General features: G+C 36.0%; 2 protein-coding genes across 3 annotated transcripts; one reads left to right on the top strand and one right to left on the bottom strand.

The window, feature by feature from the left end:
* Window positions 1–626: 626 nt before the first annotated feature.
* Window positions 627–10,171, bottom strand: LOC100888705 (zinc finger protein 687b). The gene is made up of 3 exons (XM_011675032.2): window positions 10,059–10,171; window positions 6,764–7,140; window positions 627–5,568 (listed from the first exon to the last, which is right to left on the bottom strand). The coding sequence occupies exons 2-3, from the start codon at window positions 7,104–7,106 to the stop codon at window positions 2,843–2,845; spliced, it is 3,069 nt and encodes a 1,022-aa protein (XP_011673334.2). The 5' UTR covers window positions 7,107–7,140; window positions 10,059–10,171; the 3' UTR covers window positions 627–2,842.
* A 28-nt stretch (window positions 10,172–10,199) lies between these two features.
* Window positions 10,200–18,501, top strand: LOC105442689. 2 transcript variants are annotated; one of them, XM_030976585.1, is made up of 4 exons: window positions 10,200–10,268; window positions 14,870–14,962; window positions 15,457–15,617; window positions 16,844–18,501. In XM_030976585.1, the coding sequence occupies exons 2-4, from the start codon at window positions 14,921–14,923 to the stop codon at window positions 17,028–17,030; spliced, it is 390 nt and encodes a 129-aa protein (XP_030832445.1). In that variant the 5' UTR covers window positions 10,200–10,268; window positions 14,870–14,920; the 3' UTR covers window positions 17,031–18,501. The 2 variants fall into 2 exon arrangements, with proteins under 2 accessions (XP_030832445.1, XP_030832444.1); XM_030976584.1 differs by having other exon boundaries at window positions 10,218–10,243.
* The last annotated feature ends 1,652 nt before the right edge of the window (window positions 18,502–20,153 follow it).

A 20,153-nucleotide genomic window follows, 5' to 3' on the forward strand; every position in this document is an offset into this window, starting at 1 on the left:
CATATTTTGCCAAAGTGAGCATTTGATATCAAAATGTTCAGAAAAATGTGGGCTTTCCAGGAAACACAGACTTAAATCCACCCAACACCCCATTGAAGTCAATGGCTAGTGAAACATAGAATGAAGGCCAAAGTGCTCAGTGACACATAAACCACTTTTTCTCAAAATGGAGTTACGTCTTTGTGACACTGACCCCTCAACATATACATGCTGAATTATCATCACTGGTTCACTCATTGGCACTTCGTTCAATCACTCAGAACACAGACATTAGAAGTGTAGTCCCGAATCCAGCCAGGTTTTTATCCTGTTTCGCAATCTCTCCTCCTTCCTACTGCCAGCTCAAGATGGCATGATCCATAAATTTGTACGACAAGCCTGCGACTTCGGGATAAATTGGTCATCTTCGTCTGGCAGCAAATAGGAGGAGATCGCGGGATAAGGTGCATAACAATAAAAACAGCCAGATTCTGGACTGTTACAGGCACAGCACTAGTATTTGTGTGTAACAGAGATAGAGACGCACAAAAAAAAACTGTCATGCATGCTCACACACACACACACACACACACAGACTAACATCTTGGCACTAACCTTACCTGGCGAAATAAAAGCCAATAAATGCATTTAAGAAATGAGAAATATCTCTATTACAGGAGCACTTGATAGAAGAAATAAATGTGCACACACAAATACTGTTGTGGGTTCTCATAAATTCATTCCAAACAAAAGCCAGAGCCCAAATTATCCAAACTGTTCCTAACTGTTACTAAGTTACAGCAAAACAAAACAAACAACACAAATGATACACAGAATAACATTTCACAAATTAAATTTGTTGCAGTATAATTTCAGTAATGATCGATAGCCAAAAACATAAAAAAAACATGTCATAGACAAACCCCAAGAAGAGGCCTTTCAAGCAATAGATTTTGTTTTTTCGCTGACTCCTGACATTTTGAAAATTAATTTTATGCAAAATGAAAGAACAAAACTTGGAATAAGTAAAATGAAACTGAAAGTTTAAATCTTCCAAAAACAAAATAAATCAAACTTAACTCCAAATAAAATACTTCTTGTTCAAGATTTCATTTTCGACCCAAATGTATACAAACATATCAGAATTCAAAATTTACATAAGAAATACAAAACATTCCAGTATAGTATAAATTTACAAGATTGACAATATCTGTGTACACAAATTGTACATCTGTCTTGTGCAAATTATGCTCTTGGTTATATAAACCCTTTTCCCCGGCTACGGTTCTGTGCATATATGCCTACCATTTTAAATGGAATAAATCAATGAAAGAGACATGACTCCACTACTCCAGAGAAATTACATCAAAAGAAGAGGTTTTTTTCCCTGTACGAAAACGATTGATACACATACAGTAGATTAAAGTGAACCAGTAACATTGTTGAAGATTGATGAAAATAAGACATAAAACAGGCTTTTTAAAATCTGTTAACGCTTAAATGTTTGGAACGGTATACAGAGTCAATTTATTGCTTTGTGACGATATACATTCACATAAATTTCAATTAAATTACAATATTATAGTTGGGAAAATTTAGGAATCGATCAGATCAGTTTTTCCTGATTTCTATCATTAATAAGGGTCTGTTTTCTCTCTACCTTAGCATTATTTTCTCTCATCTGAACAATGTTAGCATTATTTTCTCTCATCTGAACAATGTTACCAAGTCCCTTTAACATACATTTGTTCATTCAATGTTGGTAGTTTGATCAGTAAACATCGTTGACACCCTATAAAGAAGGCCTTTACTACCATTGATAATACACAGCTGTTATGACCTTCTTGCAGGTTGCCCACTAGTCCAGATTCAGTCCGTTTTTTGTTTTTATTCTTCTATCACACGCATCGATGAACTGTTTGAAATTGGTATTGAGCAAACATGGACCGAGCATGACTGTATATGATTTTTGTCGCTATATGCTGAATAATTGAACACATCCATTGGCGCATAGGAATGTTCCCTAATATGCAGCCAATAATACTCCAATACTAGTAACTAACACTTATCGGAGGCTTAATATTTTTTTAATCACCAAGGTTACATTGAGATCAAAATCTTTCCATTCAATAATTCAAATACCCTTATTTATAATCTTGTATGATAAAGAGAGTTAATCAGCACGATTCCATCATTTTTGTCACATTTGATAATGTTGGATCATATTTAATTCAACGAAGATGATGCAAAACAAGTGACCATGTAAAATTCTGGTTACATTTCTTTTACAAATATGTACATTATTTCTTGACAATAATCGTAAAATCCTCAACAATAATTGTAAAAGATAGATGTGTTGTTTTACTATTTTATTGATACCTTGAATATTTGAAAACCTAAAGAAAATCAATGTCTTATTGAAGATCTAGTTGTTAAGCTGAAAGGCTGGACACGCATCATTAACGACAATGAGAACGATAACAATAAAATGACCACATTTCATGTTTTCTTGTATTTTACTGTAAATATGACAATATTAGTCTCTGGACTATTGCCATGTTCTTTTTTACAATAAAACTTAAATTTAATTAATTGATTTGAATTGAAAATTGGTCTTTTTTAATAGAAGGTACTGTATCTGTGAAAAATGCTCATTAGAACTGATGAGGATTTCCACTAAATATCTATAATTCATAGACTAATTTAATAATGTGATCGTTATATAAGTGATATGTGAGCAGCCCTTTAACAGCATCAAACATTAAACAGCCATTAGCTCCCAATCAGCTTTGCTCTCCCGAAAATTATAACTTACAGAATTCAAAGTACAGACACACTTAGAGAGAAATAGAATGTTTGTGAACTAATCCCCATTCTGACCGTCGATTGAACTGATGTCCTCACTAGAGATGCTACTATCTGTATCTGAAGGAATAGTTCCTTTCACACTAGGAGGCACAATGGGTTTTATCTCTGGCTTGTCTGCCACATCTGGTGATCTCTCCTCCATCTTTATGGGCGATGCTGCGGGTTTGGAAACCTGCATTCGGACAGCTTTCTCTGGCGATTTTGTGAGTGTGTGTTGAAGATAAGCCAGCCCATGGCTTCGTGCATGAACAGTTAGGGCTTTATCGTTCTCGAACTCAACTTTGCAGACTTTACACTTAAAGAGGCTAGTCTCATCTACTTTCTCTTCTTCCATCTTCTCATCCTTTGCTTCTGCTGGCACCTTGGTTTTCCCCTCATTCTCCTCATTTATCTCTGATCTCGTGGATTCTTTCTCTTTCTCCTCTACTTTCTTCTTTTTCATGTCCTCTTCCCATTTTGGCATGTGATCCTCATAGAAAGAGTTGAAGAGTGCCATGTTCTTGATCCTATGTTTGATGAAGAGATGTTTCTTCAATGACCCTTCAACTGTGAAGCAAAGACCACATTGGTGACATTGGCTTAGAGAATCCTCCGTTTTGTGCCCTAGAATGTGTTTCTCAAACAACAGACGGTCTCTCCTCATGAACTGACATTTGCCACACTTCAGATCAGTGAAGCGCTCTACTATCAACGGTGCCTCCCTTTTTGCAACCACAGGGGTCTTTACCAGTTCCTCTGTGCCCTTTGGCTTGATGGCTTCTATTTTGTCCTTAGCAACAGTTGTTACCTCCTGCTTCTTCTTCAGACCTGCCAAGTTCATTTCCATTTTGTCTTTGTGTTTTTCAAACATGTGCTTTTGGACGGTATTCATGTTGGGGATCATGTCCCCACATTCCCCACATACAACAGGCTTGTTGGTTGGTTGAGCAGCATTCTTCTCTTCCGGCTGAGCTGGTTTGGTACTGATCTTTATTTTAGGCTTCATAGCACAAACGTTTCTGTGGTGCATGACACTGTCTATAGTACTGAAGGAACAGAGACACAAGTCGCAGTTGAACATGTTGCTGCTGGATCTACCATGCTCATCGGCCAGGTGCTTACGCAGAGTCCGGCCAAAATCAAAAGGCTTAGAGCATAAGGGGCATGAAAACACAAACTTCTCAATCTTAATGAGCCCAGCTTGGTAGTGACAATCAAAGTGGTTAGACAGCATGCCCCGCTCTGAATAGACACTCTTGCAGAAGGGGCACTTGCGCAGCAAACTATAGGTCACAGTCGTGAGTTTATGAACTTGGAGCGAGTGCTCAGATGCTGACTGGTTGTTGCGAAAGGCCAGCTGACAGAGGGGGCATTTGAAGAACACTTCCACATGGTTCTGCTCAAAGTGTTTAATCAGTCCCTGGAAGGTAGTGGCATACTTGGTGCAGAATGAACACTTGAAGAGCGGTCGTGTCATCCAGTGAAGACATCCGTCGTTTTGATGGATCAAGAGTGATTTGAGATCGGTAAACAAGCATCCACACTCTGGACATGGAATAGGGGTCTTAATTTCCGCAGTATGAATGATGTTGTGCATGATCAGTTTGCACGCGTTAGCCACAACCAATTTACAGATGGTACACTGCTGTAAAGGGCCTTTGTATCCAGGTGTACTTGGTTCAGGATGAGGCCTATCTAAATGAGCTCTCAGATGGGACAGCCTTTCATATCTTCTTTTACATCCCATGCATACAAATGAAGATAGCTTATCTAAGTGTATCACTTTATCCATATTGTTTGGGAACATGGTGATGGCTTCCCTTTTGGTTGTATTCCCTTGATTGATCAGAGCATGAGGAGACTTTGATGTTGCTTGTAGGCTAACTAGAGACTGGCTTTTGAGGTGAGGAGTATTGGATGGTATTGATGACTTCTTCACTGTAGGTTTACTGGCAGCATCCATTTTAACTGGAGCTGTCAGCTTAGTGAATATCTTAAAACAGTCCAGAGCATTCACAGGACTGATCGAAGCTTGCAATTTCACTTTTTCAATTTCGCTTTCAGTAGCATCATGATTATGCAAGTGAGCAAGGAAAGTGCACTTGTTGTAGAAGACTAGGTTCTGTCTCCCTGTGCACCACTTGCAGCGGAACGTCACCAGGACTGTTCTGCGGTCCAGGTGGGCATCCAGACTAGCCTTGAAGAGGTATGTGTCATTGCAACCAGGGCACTGGAAGATCTCCTTGCCCATGTCAAGAACCTTCATCTGTTCCTCAGTAAGATTAGGGCACTGATATGTTGAAACGCAGCTGGCTCTCCCCATGATTGCAATCTTCATCCCCATCAATTCACGATTCTCCTTACAGCGATCAAGAAACGAGTTAAAGTCATCTGTAGATGTCAGAGACTCTAGCGGGGGTTCCTCCACATCTGGCTCCTCAGGAACACCAAAAGACGCATCAGGGGGTGGCAGATCATCTTGAAGCCTAGAAGTCATCACTGGTTTGGACGTGGACTTCAGCAGTTGCTTGATCAAAGACGACTCCTGGTTGGTAGTCTCACCCTCATGCAGAGAAGCTACACTCTGTTTTAGACCAAGGTCAGGGATATCCTTCTGAGGCTGCTCTGTGGATGTCTCTGTTTTCCCATCTTGAGAGGGTGCTTCATCTTCATTTTGGCTGACAGCAGCACTGCTATCTGTACCTTCATCGGTCTCCATTGCTGCATCCTCTTCAATACTCCCTGCAGATGTACAGGAATTAATAAGAGGAACATTTCAAATGAGTAAAATTAAGAGTACGATGTACATAAAACTTGGGGCCAAATTTCAAGTACAGAACATCATTCTAGTATGTATTTTGTCTTCTTGCAGAGAAAGGCCACCAGTCTACAGTGGCCACTTTCTCAGTTTCCTTTGGGTGGCCTCAATCCTCCATAGCTTGTATTTCTGTAACTACATTTGTAAATGAATACAACATGAGTATACAAATATTGACTTCTTTGAAGGGCATGGTTAAAACTATTTCCCAAGGTGATCTCATAAGTACTGTGCCCAAAATAAAGTCAAGAATCAAGATGCATTGTGCAGTCCCAAGATCACAGAGGAGCTAATTTTAACTGTGACCTGAATATAGTCAGTCAATATTTTTGTTATATGAACCATCCAAAGTGTCAACTCTCAAAACAGATATTTTAATCAAAAGTGGGGCTGAAGGGAAATTAACTTGTTTAATAGTATGGCACGTATATCACTTCATGTATCAATTGTTAACTTCATGCGCAATCATTGCATCCTTGCAATGTACGAAGTAGCTTAACTATGCCCGGTTAGTATTTTTTCACTATACTGCCAAGCAGTCAGTAGCGTATTTAATGCCTGCACTTTTGACCAATCAGAGGCCTAGAATCTTCATGTGAGGTATATCATTTTTGACAATGAATGAATCATTGTTTTCTCTTTGATATCATCATCCAACATTTGCTGCGACAAAAATAAATGTGGGCTACATCTATTCAAAGATGTAGGGTTAGGACTTTGGTTTCATTGATGCCATTAGACCTTTGGTTTTATAGAGTTTGGGTAAAGTATTAACCCAGGTTTAATGTTTGGAATTTGACTAATGTTAGAAATTTGTCTAGTCAGGGATGCCAGTTAGAATTGATCAGAGGGCTTGAAAATCACCTAGAATGAGCTATTTTGTACCGAAAAAAAAAGAAGCCTAAACTATGGTCTGAAAATAACTTGCCAGGGCCTGAATTCAGGCTATTGCCTGAAAATTGGCATCCCTGGTCTAGTGTTTGAAACTGAACACTAATTAGTTAAACCATGTGCAAAGGTATGCCATTTAGTCAATTTTTTTTAACACACTGAATTTTGACAATTAAGACTGGATAAAATACATGCATCTGCTAATGTACTTTGTAAAGTAATTTGTACCTTGGTCATCCTTTATCTCTTCCTCTCCTGTTGACTTGGTAACCTTGTCTTTACCGTCACCATCTTTGCCAGACTTATCAACATCCATAGCAGCATCTGACGCATCCTTCTCTTTGTCGGCCTCCTCTTCCCCCTCCTTCTCTCCTTCCCCCTCCTTCTCTTTCGGCTTATCCTCCTTTGGATGATTCTCCTTTGACTCATCTTTTGGTTTCTCCTTCACCTCGTTGTCGTCGTCCTCATCATCGAGGGGTGGTAATGGGATGGGGAAGATGTGCTTGGCTAGGTCTGGGATCCCAAAGGCAGATAGGATGTCCCCCATCTGTTCCTCGACTATGTCGGCCATGCTTCACAGGTCCAGGTGCGCCGTCAGAGGCACCCTACATAAATTCAAGTTAAAGAAAATATAGTGACTTTTTAATGAAAAAGATTTAATATCCAAAGGCTTTTTTTTCTTGTAAAATATTATGTAAGAAGTCTTTGCAATTTGTACAATTCTGTTGTCTCACACTAATAAGTGTGGCAAGTTAACTTGATCACAATTAATGACCAAGGTAGAACAGACAGTCACCACATGCTAATGTGATTACCATGGCATTTTACTGATTAAAGGTATTACAAAGTTTTGGGAAATTTTGAAAATTGGGTGGATAGTGATTCTTTATAATTTTGATATATTTGGATGCCCCTGTGGAAGTATTACAAGCACTAGAAAATTTAGCCCCTAGAACACTTCTGCTTTTGAGAAAAATTGATTATATCAATTTACCGGTGCTCCCGGTAAATTTTAATAAAATATATAAAAAAATATTTAAAAAAATAAAAGAAGAACAATGAAAACTCGAGTTACAGGATTTCGCTACAAGCTACTTTCACAATTGATTTAACAATTTGTTCTCATTGGTGTTAAAGAACTATATTGGAAAGATCTCTCAGAAATAAAATACCCTATTCCTACCACAACCCCCACCCCCCCCCCAAAAAAAAAAATCCAACCATTCATCGATCTTCTACAATCTGACGAAACACACTCATGGATTTTGTTTTTCCTCTTTTTTTAAATAATGTCTTGTTTTGTCTAACACAACAATGTCTAGACCAAAAAAATTGTGGGAACGAGGGGGGGGGGGGGATATATTTTACAAACAGTAGAACATATAGAACTATAGATTTAATATTAAATTATATGTTTTTTTATTAAAGGTATTACAAAGTTTTGGTAAATTTTGAAAATTGGCTGGATAGCAGACCTGCCAACCTCTGGAGTTCAAAAACTGTATTCTTTAATCCCAAAAGTTGTATTTTACTGACAGAAGTTGTATTCTTAAAAATAAACACGGACTGTTACGCGGATCAATTTTTTTTATGGATCATTTGTTGAATATGCATGATTTCGGTACGACTGTTGTGTTCGATGAACCAATGAACATCCCCAAATTGCCAATTTGAGATGCTTGTAGGATACTTTACAGGACACAATGGGCATTTTGCCATTGAAAACGGCTAACACACACACAAAATACCCACACACACAAAAAAAAAAAAAAAAAAAAAAAAAAAAAAAAAAAAAAAAAAAAAAAAAAAAAATCGTTTTTTTTATGTTTTTTGAAAATCGTATTTTATTCAGGAAAATCGTACTGTCGTATTTGCTTCTAAAAATTGTACTAAATACGACTAAATCGTACTGGTTGGCAGGTCTGGGATAGTGATTCTTTACAATTTTGATATATTTGGATGCCTCCATGGATGTAGGCCTATTATAAGCACTAAAAATTTTAGCCCCTAAAACTCTTCTGCTTTCGAGAAAAATTGAATATAAACATTTACCGGTGCTCCCGGTAAATTTTGATAAATGTGAAATAGCGCCTACGGCCAGACGATGGTAGTTGTGACCATAAAAACGGTAATTCCAAACGGTAATAACAAATAGGTTGATTTTAGTCAAATAACATTGTTTTATAGCTAAATTAATATCTTGAACTTGAGATGGCGCTATACAACATAAGAGTTTATTATTAGCAATTTCATCACTTTAGACTCGATTTCAACTGCGATAACGATCACTGTATATTGTAGGATTGCATATGCTTCCAATATGTTCTTTTGACCCAAATTCATCACCCCATACCAAAACTTTGTATTACCTTTAAGACCAAGTAATAAAGAGTAAGAGCTAGGCAAAACTAGGCAAAACCACAGGGGGTATACCCAGAGCTACCAAGTGTCACGCATTAGGCGTGACATCATGCATTTCGAGGGTCTGAAAACGCTCTCACGCACAACGCGCGCGCTAGATTAAAAAAAAAACACTATACCTTATACGTGTGTTATACCCTCGCACGTGTGCTTGCGCGCCGAATCATGAAAATGTCACGCATTGCGGATCTTTGAACCTGGCGTCTTTGTATACCCCCTACACACACACCCCAAGTCTGCCATAAAACTACCTAATATTAGAGGAATATCCTACTGCTGGCGCCCCCCGCCACAACCTCAGTTTGCATTAAATGCCCCCTAGCTATTATACCCGAAATGTTGATGTGGCCAGTGCTTTATGTCGATCAGTTGGCTTACACAACTACTTTTCTCCCCAGGGGGGTCACTCTCATACACAAATGCTACCCACCCGTGTACATCAACATCTGAAATGGACCCTATAAATGGCGTATCACGCTTTTTCTGAAATGACCCTTTTTTAAGAAAACGTCGAAACCTGTGATCCTGAAAAGGTACCCTTTTTTGGTTACTGTGCGATCAGCGCTTGAAAAACACCCCTTTTTGAGGAAAACGTTGACGCCGCCGTATAGCTGAAAAAGACACCCTTTCGCTGCTTTTTCTGGACGCGGTCGCGTAGCCAGTCATGTTGGGAGTGACCCCCCTGGGCTAATTTTCTCATGCTAGTTCGACCTTCGCCTTCGATCGGCTACACTACAGTTTTATCCTTTCGGCACAATCGCACAACACTCCGCTGGCCTCTAACCTCTATCTCAAAATAATTTTAGCAACTTTTCCCGGTTTTAACTTTGAATATTAATTTAGAAATCAAAACTTGCCATCTAGGACTAGAATCAATGTTTCAACCATAACACTGCACACCACAACCACTACTACTTAGGCCTACATCATTTACTTGCATGGCCATGGGCATGGGATAATTAATGCAACATGATTTCAGCCACTTTTAAAATGAATTTCTCACACAACCAACCTTTCTAAGCTTTTTATAGACAACTTTTCTTTGTTGTACAATGTTCTTCTACAAATTGAATTAGTTATTGATGACCTTATTCATACTTACAACAAAATTTGGTTGGCACTTTGACTTGTGAATGATAATTTGCTCAGATAGGCACATAACAAGTAGCCATAATCTAACAACATGTGCTGAATCTGTGTTACATGGTGGCGCCCTTTTTAAATTACATTGCATTGTGGGATTTGTTTTGAAAGTTCAGTGAGCTAGCAGTAGCAGATCAAAACAGGGTAGACCCTAGATGTAGGCGAATTTGTAAGTATTATGTCAGATTATAACACATTATTATGAATCGTGTAGACGGTGTAAAAGTTCGGCGTCCCGACTTTATCTTTTCTTTGCTGAATTAAATAATGAATTGGCTAATTTGGTAAAAAGTTACAAAAAATACAACCGCGCCCGGAACCGACCGGAATGTCGCCAAACTCGCCCCAAGAGCTCGGGCAGGCTGGATATGCGTGGGTGCTACTGACGACTCGAGCTGCTCGTCTGGCCCGATGGCCTGGTTCTTCCTCATCATTTGCTTATTACCGTATGCGCAGTTCAGCACATTTCGTCTTTTTATTCTGGAACTAGGTGCTGCATACTGTCGTCTAGGTTGCATAATGTGAACTTTTGTTTGTAGAGGTCTATTTTCATTTTAGTTTTTGTTGTCCTGTTTCACTTCCAGTGTTTGTTCTTACTTTTTAAAGTTTTAGTTGGTCTGTCTTAAAAATTAAGTTCAACTTTAGTTTAAGTTGATTGTTGTAGTTGGTTTTTTAAGGCGTTTGTTTTTATGTAAAAAAAAAACCCTCCGAGGAGCTTTTAGTTATATAAGTATCACACTGTTCAGATCAGCAGAGTATAGGTGTCACTTTATGTTGGCAGTGTTAGACTCTACATCCTAGTTAAAATTTCTCCAAAAAAATAGGGGTGATATTCGGGGATGTTCACAAACATATCCATGTTCATGGATTTCTAGGTAGACCTGTTTTTCTATTCTTTAGACTTTACACTTTTCTTCAATGAAAGAATAAGAACGTTCATGAAATAGGGTCATATATAGACCCTACTTTGACTAATTAAGTAACCTAAACCTCAAAAAGCAAATTCTGAGAAAACAAGGTAGACTACCGGCAGTCTACTTTGTGAATTTGTATCCCGATAAGCTTTAAATAAGATTAGTCATAGCTAGAGGATTCAGAGCACATTTTGTGCTAGACCAGAATGTCAGTATATTTCGTTCCTGAATATGTTCCACTGAGAAAATGTCAAGCATCTGTATATGTTCCGCTGAGAAAATGTCGAGCATCAAAAAACAAAAGTTGTTAAAGTTGAAACTCTAAGCTAATAAATGTCCCTTAATTTGTTACCTACGGCAAGTATTACATGTATGTTATTTTAAAGTTTTTCAATTACTTAGTATATCACAAAAAAATTCTGTCTACTCGAAATCCTCAATTGAAATGTCTAAAATATCCGCCTCTCTTTGCATAGAAAATCAGTCACGGCGCTGGTCTACTATTTATGACCTCACGTCCGGGAGAGAGTATATTCACGTACCCGGATGTTCCATAGCAAACATGTGCAGAGTGATACGATTTTCTGCATATTTTTGTTTCAAAGGCTGAAAAGTCTAATAAATCATAATTCTATGTACAATTCTTTACCTTCCCCTAGTACTTCATAGTATTAATATCAATTCCCCTTTTAAAAATTATGACATATACATGCCAACGATGTGCTATTAGTCGATATTTTCACCATGTAATTTTTGTTTTGGTGTTGAAATCGGCCCAGGCACGGAGTGAACAGTAGCTGTCTACCCATGCACAGTTCATTACCATACACTACAGCGATCTCCCGATGGTTTCTTCTTCCTTTTTCCCATGTCTTTCGCCTTCCTTGGCGCTGAACATCCTTCATCTACCAATTCTGACACCGGTAGTCAGGAGCAAGTCTTTGTTAGTTGTTTTTCTTAGCTGGCAACGTCGCTTTCATTCTCTTGCAATTGCCGATAAACATAACTAGCGCACGTACGTTCCATCACAAGCAAGCAGCGCCTAGAGCAGCGGCTTGGTCTTACCTCCCGATTCTGCTCGCTTCACGAACGTTCATGCAAGAGCCGCATCACTCGCCAAAATATTATAGAGGAAGCGCGCTTGCATGATCTCGTTCAAGTTTGATATTTTACAACATAAAATGTTTAACTGGTACTGTATCCTTTTTTGAGGCAGTCACACACATCTATGATAAGTACTATCATAGTTCTAGACCTATTCGTTTTACAAAACTGCTCATGTACATCTGATGACAATATAATGCATCCGCCTATTCATAAGTGCACGATTTAACTTTAATTCCTAAGCAGTAAACTCGTCTTAAATCTCTACCAAATAGGTGAATATGAGGATATAAAAAGAAATCAGCGACTGGAAAATGTACGTTGCTTCATTATTCTTCATTCAAATGAAAACAGAAAATCCATCAAATATACTCCTTAACAACAACAAATCTAAGCTCTGACAGGATAGCATTTACGTAGGGATATCACTGCCATTCACTCTCACTGAGCCCATGACTCCCGTTCGTGACGTCACGGATAGAGGCCCGACTCTACGTGCACTTCCGGGTTTCAGACTTAGATATTTTGGTAGAGTTTACTCGAATAAATTCATTATTCTAAACTTGTTTTGTCGGGTGGACACCATTTGGTGTTATTATGGGGGTTAAAAGCTTTCTATTTATGTAATTATCTCAGTATTTGGGATTGTCTTAGAGTATCAACTTTAAAAAAAACTCCTACAAACGACTAACATTACCTTATTTTTGGTGGAAAATGCTTTTGTAAGTCTGCAAATAGAGCGTCATTGTTAATGCTTCTATTAAACAAATAGTGCATCTTCCTTTGCATATGTGTATCAACTCCATAAATTAGCTATTTGTGTTTTTATGTATCAATTATTGAATGACAAATTGCCACAGTCTCTAATTCAGTGTTGCTGTTTCATAGAGCACAACTATGAGACTAGACAAAGCTAAGAGAAAGTAAGAAGTTAAGTGTGCCTAAAGTAAGGACAACGCAAGGTAAATTTTCAATGTCATTCAGAGGCACCCGCTATTGGAATGATCTACCCCTTTCTGTACGGAAGAAAGCATCAGTGTCTTGCTTTCGTAGAACTCTTATATCACAAATGTTAATAGAATAATTGTTTATAACTTAGAACCAAGGCTCTTGCCTTTTTGTAAATATTATGTTATATAATTCTTCATCTTTTATTTAGTGTAAAGTACCAAAGCTTTGTATATAAGCACAGAACATATTTACCCTAGATGTAGAATAGTTTGTAGCTTAAGTATGCATTCAATAGTTATGCATATTTATTTATTACATTCTCATTTATTGCTGTGATACTTTTGTGTGTTAGTGGTACTAGACACGATTAGCATTAAATGTTATTTTCTGGTCCCATTTATCCTTTCAATGTTAATCATTCACATTTGATTGTTATATTGATGTACTTTTTGTTTTGGATAATAAACTTCAAACTCAAACTCAAACTCATATAAACTTGTTGACACTATCGTGCTAGATCTATCTATTTTGTAATATTTTTTTATTATTTAAAGATAGTGAAAAGCTGCTATTATTTTGTTCAAAATTTTACTCCCTCAAACTTTCTAATTTTCAATTCAGCATAATCATTCAATTTTTGATAAGAAAAGAAATATTAATATTTTTTTCTTCTTTCTATTATCCAAAATTCCCAAAATAACTTTTTGTAATAAAAGTCTATATGTTTAAAAATGCCATAATTGTTTTTTATTGTTGTTATCATATTACTTTTGTGAATTTAAGAAGTCATCAATAATTCGGTTGGACTGATTTTTCTATAACAATTATTATATAGAAGTCCTGGAAGTATTTTTTTCTTTCATTTTATTTTAGAGCCTACTGAAAACTGCCTTTTCTATGAGTAAAGGTAAACCATGTAAATGGTGAATTGAAATAAGTTTGATAATAAATACGAAGTACACATAAGGGTAGAGGTCATTCAGTCTCACAGAGAGCAATTTTAATATGTAAATATAATGTAATGATATATTTATCTATGAAACTGAAGCATATGCAGACTTGACCTTTAAACCACCCATTTTCTTTCTTTCTCTTTCTTTCCTTTCTTGCCGCGCTTTTTCATTGTCCGGCAGCTTTTCGATAGAATATGATAGTCTCACTTTGTTCAATAGCAGGTGCATGGGTATTTCTAGGTCAGCTTACTGAGTGCAAATATTTTCATAAGGGCCGGACGTGAGAGATACTTGTCCATATTTACAGATCACTTTTGAAATGGTAGAAGACAGATATTTCTTAATTCAATAGTAATAACTACCCATATTAGACCCAGTACACTCAATCGATGAACCTATAACAAATGTAGTATACTAGTATTCTACGCTTTTCTTTCAATTCTACACTGGCCTCCAGAGAACTACATGTAAGTGCATTACCTACTATGTGTGTCCAGGTTTTTTTGTTTTTCCTTTATTTTGAGGATTTAGTCTGTACAAACTTAAATCTGCACACTTCTGTGATTGTGAATAGGACTATATGTAACTTTTAAATATACTTTTGTTTCAAGACTTATCAAAGTTTGTCATTAGTGTAACATTTGTTCACTCTAGTGCTTGTCATGATTTGAACAGAAACTTGTTGAAAGATCTACCTTGATTGTTATACTATTCCTATTTACTTAACTAGTAAATTACTATACTATATTGGGGTTGTTTCTTTATGATCGAGCTATGAATTGATACAAAAGTATGTACAAAATTAACAAAGACATTGTTGTGATTTTGGATTGTTCTCATTTTAACAGGTACTTGATTGACTCATATTCAGGAAACCAGAAAGACAAACAACAAACATCATGGGCATTCTAGGAATCATAATCTCTACCGTTGCTTGCCAGGTATACATCACATTACCAGTAGTTGTAACAGGAGCTTATAGGCAGTGGCTGTGGTATGATGTTAGTGGTGGTGATAGTGGTAGCGATGCTGGAGATGGTAGTGGTGGTAGTAGTTTGTGGTAGTGGTACATGTAGGTGTGGTAGTGGTAGTGCTTTAGCAGAAGTTTCAGTGTTAGTGTAAATGGTTAGTGAGTACTTGTAGTAATGATGGTAATTGTAGTGGTAGTAGTATAACAAGAGGTGGTAGTGCTAGTGGTACTGTATTAGAGATTGTAATGGGAACAGTACTAACAGTGATAATGGTTGCAGGTAGTTGTAGTGCTAGAAGTATAGATATCTGAATGGTATCATGTTTGATAGATCTACAGTGTATACCTTACCTAAAAACAGAAAATAAAGCAAATCGATAAAACTATTAACTGAAGGATTGACCAAAGCTATAAATTCTGCTTCATTAGATCAGATTGAATATATTCTATATGTTCCCTTTCCAGGTGATTGGTTTCATATGGTACGGTCCAAACCCTATCGGTAGAATGTGGTTGAATGCTTGTGGCAGGAAGAAACAAGAGTTGCAGAAAACAGGCAATCTTCCCTACCTGGTTGCTACACTCTCTAAAGCCATTACAGCTTACTTTCTAGATGGATTCCTCAGGTAATATACTTGATAAGTGATTACTTTTTAAATTGTGGAAATTAGGGTTAGGAACATTGGACTTACCATATTATAAGAAGCTGGAATAACAGCATAACAATTTTTTAAATATTTAACCTTTGATTAAATCACGAGACTCATAGCCCAGTTTCTCAGAAAATTGAAAGGTAAAGACCAGTTTTGGAAACGCCCCCCTCTCAAAAAATGAAATGGCAGCTCTTATTACCAATCATGTGAAAGAATATGTTTTGACTAATACATGATCATACTAATTTTGCAGAGAAACCGCCTACTAATTGATATATTTGATAAATTATTATATCTATTTGGACCTGATAGATATAACGCACGTGTCGTGTACGTGTTTCGGGGTAGTCCCATATACATCTTTCTGTGTACAGTGCTTGTAACTTTATCAAGACTGGGCCAAATTTCTTATCATTTTGATGATTCTAGAACCTTGCAGTACACACCAATACTTATATGCTAGATGATTAACCATTTCTGATCAATTCCACAACGTTTTTTTCACAATGCAATCGCATGACCATAACTGGTCTTTATCTTTAAGCCCAATGCTGGGTTTCTATGGTCCAAAATCTGGTTTAAAAAATAAATTATTCAGAGTTTTAATTGTTCCTTTTGTTAAACATGATTTGAGACCCAGGGTTTAACTGAACTACTAGAAAACAGACCATAAACTGAAGGCTCTGGCATATAGGATATATGCTCTGTCTTGATAATTTGTGCTTATAGTTTGAATCATGTTCAAGAGAACATGTTCTTCTTATTGGAGATAGGCCTACCATTTAACAATTTTGGGGTAAGAAAAATGTCATTCCAAAGTGTTTAGAACAGCAACATAGCCTCTTAGACCAAAAAAAAGGTAAAATATATTACTCTAAAAACTATATTTTGAAGTATTTAATGCATTTCTGAAAAACACCTGTAGGACAGAGAAATACAAAGGGGAAATTTTCCTTATACCATAAAATCCGATCCACAAAGAACTTGCCCATTTTTCAGTTGCAAATAACCTTTTGTCCTAAAACCTTTGAATATGCTTTTCCAAGTAGCTATTCATTAGGCTATATATGTTAGTGTGTGTTATTACTTTGACTTTGTACTTGAAACAAGTATAATAGTTCTACCCTTTATTTTTGTAGTACCTTTATTTTTTATTTATAAAATAGAGATCTCAAATAACCTATTCTTATTGATTACAGAGCTGGAATGGGAGTGGTTACGTTAGAGGAAGCATTCTATGCCAGTATCAATCTGTCAATCATCGTTGCCTTGCTTGAAGCTACCCACGCCCCCTTTCACGGAGTGGGTCTACCGGCGTACCTAGTTAATGTCGGCTATGATGCTGCATGTTTGATTATCATTGCACTATTAGTGATAGCATTTTAACCTTTCCCCAATCAACCCCCCCCCCCCCCCACACCCTATTTTGTGTTTTCAGGTATGTGATCATCCAATCCAAATCTCGTGATTAGAAGAGGGCTGCCAAATAGAACATGTAATCATGATTTTTGTGTTCTTGTGGGAAAATTTGGACACATGCATTGTGCTTGGCAACCCTTCATATACAGGCTGATTCACAAACGTAGCTCAGTTATTTTTTTTATTTTTTATTATTAATGACAAGCATAATGTGCTTCATATTTCTGTGTCTTAAAACACACAGGTAAATGAGTATGCATGGGACTTTGCTTCCCACGCCTACTTTTTTATCTTCTCACCCATTCACTTGCCATTTCTTAGCACATGAACATAAAAAGGCGCTTGCCTGCATCGTGTGTGAACAAGCCTAGCTAAATAATGTGGTGAGCTTTGTATCACATTAATTTGGTCCTGATTGAGATTTTATCGTTAGGCTGGAGATCACAGATCATGTTATCATCAGTTGCTTTTTGTAATACATGTAGATGAAGTTCAAAATTGTTTTTGACCCCATTACTTACTGAAGATTAGAAGCCAATCACTTACTGGGCATTAATTAGTTTGTATTTAAGAGATCAAAGGTTGATATCAGATGTGCCGAATATCATTTTTTTAACTTTGCAATATTTACTTGTTTCCGTAGTTATAACTTATATTAAAGGTATAGTTTTCAGTGTACTTCCTTTTCATGCACAAACACCTAAAGATGTGCTCTACGGCTTGACTTTATTCGTCTGTTTTTTACTTATACATCTATACTATACACTATGCCTTTATTGCGTTTATAATAGAAAAACTTAATATTACCAACTTGAACGTATATATGAATGTAAACATACTGTGACCAATGACAGGCATCAAATGAGATTACTCTAACTATAATCTATTTTGTGATTCTTTTGCAAGCTTTTATATTTGATTTTATGACAAAGGACAAGTTGTCATGGATGATTTTTTATTAAAATACTGATAAAGTTTAAAATGAATAATTTTTGCAGATTTGGGCGATGTTAAACTAATTCATGGAATCAACATTACAGTTCTTTCATTATATTTCATCTAATGATAAAAGCCTTCATATATGTATTTTGTATTCATTTATATTCTGTATTTATGTAGTTTTTATATATACTTTGTGTATAGGTAGCTGAAGATTACTGTACTTAGTAACTGATAATTGATAATTGATTTATTCTAGTCCACATAAGTGGAAATGTGTCTTCCACCAGCATTTACAATGTATACAATTTAATTTCAGTTGAAACAGAAGTAAATACAACAGAAACATAATATACAAATGCAAAAAGAGGAGAATAGAACAAAATATATTAATTATAATGCTCGTTGATTTGGATGTTCAGTATTTCATAAGAGCTGTGAATGTGTTCCATCATGTCCATAGACTGGTTCTTCGGATAAACAATAACTTGTATTAAAATTAATTTTTTAATTGTACTTATTATTGTAGTCTGTAGAGATTGGTGTTGTATTATGTACAGACGGGTGGTGGATTTATACATATATAATTGATGTCTTCCTGTATGAAATGCAGATTTATATTTTACATCAACATCAGTGTGATTATATGAAAAGCTAAAGCTAACTTTCATGCATGTGGTCTGTCATTGTCATTATCTCTTCATTGACTTGGTCAAGATAATTTACTTTCATCTTCAAAGAAACTGTCTAATCTTTTACACCTCTATGGTAATTATAATTACAATGCAGAGAGCTTAGAAACCTATCAAGTGCTATACCAATGTGACTAATATTTTTCTTCTCATTATAATTATTATTATCGTAATTGTTATTATTATTATTATTGTTCTTATTTTATTATCATTGTTTTATTTAACATTATTAGCCAACAATCATTATTTGCATCACTTTATAACACACTGAAATAATCAACATTATTCTTGTTCCACTTATGTATTATGATGAATGTTATATTTATCCTTATACACATCATGTTTATCCTTATTATGCTGCAAGCTTATTTACTCGTAAATCTGTAGCTGGTAGAATGTTTTATTTAGAAATAATTACGAGGCTTATCTAAAAACTCAGAAGGAAATACTGGAGCACAGTAATACATCGATCATGAATCAGTTTCTAGTTTTTGACTGGTTTTTCTCAAAGTATGTCGATTCATTTCTCTTTCATATTTGTTGTATCCACTTATCAATTAGATTATGAAATTATATTGTATGAAATACATTTTTAATCAAATTATATAATAGTCACAGAGAATGTGTGATTAGAATGTATATGTATAGAAATAGTGTACGTAGTCTTCAGCATTTTCTTTTGGATGAGTCTACCAGTTCAACTAAGAGGGTTTACCTAATGATTATGCTCAGTCAATTGGCCTTCTAAAATGTGGACATGCCTAACTACCGATACATGTAGGTCTTTAGATGAAATATTTTTTAAAAGTTAATTATCATTTATTTTAACGTTGTCACTGCAGTGTGCATAATCTTGAATTCATTTTGTGCATCACTAGCCATATATACTTTTCAGTTTTTAGTGATTATTAAAGTAGTTATAATAAGCGACTTAAACAGATTAGGAAGCTACTGCATACCTGTGGTTACACGGTGCGTATTATCATACTGTCAACAGGAAAAATTGTACTGGGAATAAACAGTCTGTGATGCAAGGAAAAGTTTAATAAGTCATGAATCAGAGTCTTGCATTGTTAAAACCTGTACTCAAATGACTAAAATGCTAATTATCAAATGAACATCAAAAGATCCTGTGTTTATAAGTTGTTTTTAAATGCAAGTAATAATTAACGGGTAAACATTGTTAGAAGAGATGCATTATTGTTCACTATGATACGGTATTTGTGCATTTCCAAAGAGGAGACTAGTTTTTAATTGTATAGTTTGAGACATTTTTTTGTTAAATGCATGAGCAGTTATTCAATCATTTTAGTTGCTTCCCTGAAATATAAACATTTTTATACAAAAAATATTTCTGTTTTAAACTCATTTGTTTGACTTATCCACGAGGTTATGAATATATAGGAATGTACGATACAGAGATCCCAACATGACTGGTCTTCTCTCACCATTATTCACA

Source organism: Strongylocentrotus purpuratus, unplaced genomic scaffold, assembly GCF_000002235.5.
Source record: "Strongylocentrotus purpuratus isolate Spur 01 unplaced genomic scaffold, Spur_5.0 spur5_scaffold_9, whole genome shotgun sequence".
Taxonomy (NCBI): Eukaryota; Metazoa; Echinodermata; class Echinoidea; order Camarodonta; family Strongylocentrotidae; genus Strongylocentrotus; species Strongylocentrotus purpuratus.

Excerpts from the sequence above, each read along its gene's own strand:
- LOC100888705 (XM_011675032.2), bottom strand. The coding sequence starts at position 7,106 with ATGGCCGACATAGTCGAGGAACAGATGGGGGACATCCTATCTGCCTTT. Across the intron at positions 5,569-6,763 it reads AGAGATAAAGGATGACCAAG|GGAGTATTGAAGAGGATGCA; the intron begins GTACAAATTACT and ends GTACATCTGCAG.
- LOC105442689 (XM_030976585.1), top strand. The coding sequence starts at position 14,921 with ATGGGCATTCTAGGAATCATAATCTCTACCGTTGCTTGCCAG. Across the intron at positions 14,963-15,456 it reads TCTCTACCGTTGCTTGCCAG|GTGATTGGTTTCATATGGTA; the intron begins GTATACATCACA and ends TTCCCTTTCCAG. Across the intron at positions 15,618-16,843 it reads TTTCTAGATGGATTCCTCAG|AGCTGGAATGGGAGTGGTTA; the intron begins GTAATATACTTG and ends TATTGATTACAG.